Source organism: Arachis ipaensis, chromosome B01 (assembly GCF_000816755.2).
Source record: "Arachis ipaensis cultivar K30076 chromosome B01, Araip1.1, whole genome shotgun sequence".
NCBI lineage: Eukaryota > Viridiplantae > Streptophyta > Magnoliopsida > Fabales > Fabaceae > Arachis > Arachis ipaensis.
Window position 1 is genome coordinate 24,808,834 of NC_029785.2, and position 1,964 is coordinate 24,810,797.

General features: G+C 34.7%; 1 protein-coding gene across 1 annotated transcript; it reads right to left on the reverse strand.

Moving 5' to 3' along the window:
• LOC107617345 lies at nucleotides 367-1,589 on the reverse strand. The gene is made up of 2 exons (XM_016319096.2): nucleotides 1,461-1,589; nucleotides 367-1,095 (listed from the first exon to the last, which is right to left on the reverse strand). Exons 1-2 carry the CDS (start codon nucleotides 1,498-1,500, stop codon nucleotides 656-658), a joined length of 480 nt encoding a protein of 159 aa, XP_016174582.1. The 5' UTR covers nucleotides 1,501-1,589; the 3' UTR covers nucleotides 367-655.

The following is a 1,964-nucleotide window of genomic DNA, read 5'->3' on the forward strand; positions in this document are numbered from 1 at the left end:
AAAATTTAACTCTTTTTTTATCATATTTTTGAGTCATTTTAAAATTATTTATATACAAAAAATTTATATTTTTGGTATACCGTCACCGTTCATAACAACCAAACCAAGTGTTCCTTTTTTCCATTTGGTTTAACCGTTTAAGTCATCCATACACGGTTAGTAATATTGCTTTACTATGAATTTGCGTACCGATTGCTTCTTCTTTACTCTACCAATTATACAATATTTACATTATGCAACGAGAATAGAAGTCACTGACTCACTGGTGAATCCAACAGCAGGAAAAAAAAAACTTTCCTAATCACGTTTTAGAATATTCGTTTTGCGTTTGCTTGTTATTATTTTAGAATAGATAAAAGCTTTACAAAAGCGGCAATTATCCATTTGATAATTCTATTGCATTCCAACTGCATGAACATTGTAAAGAATAAAACTTACAAACAAAAAGGTAAATTACAGGGTAAGACACGTTATTCATTATCAAAGAACAGAATGATTAGCCTTTTACACTTATACAAAGTCTATTTATTGAGATTATAAAACTGAAACCCTTTAATATGCAAAATCTATTTACTACCATGAACTGTTTTCCCAACATTTTGTTTTTCAGCCACACAAAAAGTTCATATTATCTAATTGTCAAGTTTCACTAGAGTCATTCCAAATCAAAGTCTTGTTCCTGAAGCTCAGCAATGACCTCATTCCTCATCCTCATCCACATTTTCAGAGCTTCTTGCTCAAACTTCTTATCCTGTAGCTGTTTCTGGTAATTCAATGCATCCTTATCAGTCTCAATAGTCCCTTTAGGACCAATGGTTGTTCCAATCATTCCACCCTTTGCAATGAACTCCTGCATTGCTTCCTCATCTCCGGGGTATGGGAACTGCCGGTACTCATACAAGTGGGCTAGTTCCCACTCTTCTTTTGGTCGCGGCTTCAATGTCCACCACCCCAGTGGTGATGTCTCGTTGTATAGCCACACTGCACCTGCAATTGCGTAGGTGCAAAGCAAAGCCTTACCGATTTGTTTCCAGAAGTAATAGTTCTCTTTTCCTAACCCAATTTTCTTTAGGAAGTTCTGAGCATAGTATAGACCTGCATTTAAAAACAGTAAAGAAACCCAATGTCCCGATCAAACTTCAATAAATAGATGAAATAAAGCTTCCTCCAGACTGATTCAAGTGGTTGGGTGAGTCATATAAATAATAAATTAAAAAACTAAATAATAAACTGATTTGGCTCAAACTAGATTAACTAGTCTTAAGTGCATTCTAGTTATTGGTGATGCAATTTGTAAACTAAAAGAAAATAACAAAAGCTCTAAGATACTTGTGTGAAACATTTCATCGAACAGCTTGTGTGCAAGGTTGGATACTATTATAAATGGTCAGCCGAAATTGAAATGGTACTAGAATACGTGAGATCCAATAATTCAATTTTTGTGTTGCTAGAAAAGCTACCTGTTTTGGGTTCCTGTGCCTGAAATCGCTTACGAACCATTTAGCTAGAAGCTAAGACTTCAACAAATGGGAATGAATAGCTGTTAATCGTGTCTCTGCCAAATGTGTTGTGAACGGGAGTTTGCAACTCTATAAAGTTAAGGAAACAATAATTAATTAAAAGAGTACACATACAAGTCTTTTTGGCTTATTATAAGTCTTATAAATTGGCACAAGTTCAACAAAACACACGCATTATACTCCCACGTTCAAGAGTAAATAAACGCACTTTATTCAACCATTTCCTGTTTCCAAAGCGCGTTACTCACCATACATTATGAACGACTCTTCTTCTTCTTCCTCCATGAAAACGAGTTTCTTACCATATTTGAAGATAATGGAACTTCAGAAATACACCCAAACGATTACAGAAATACACCCAAACGACACCAAAAGGATTACAAAACTATACCCAAAGGATTTAAGAAATACACCCAAAATTCGTTGAAGTACACCTTATGCATA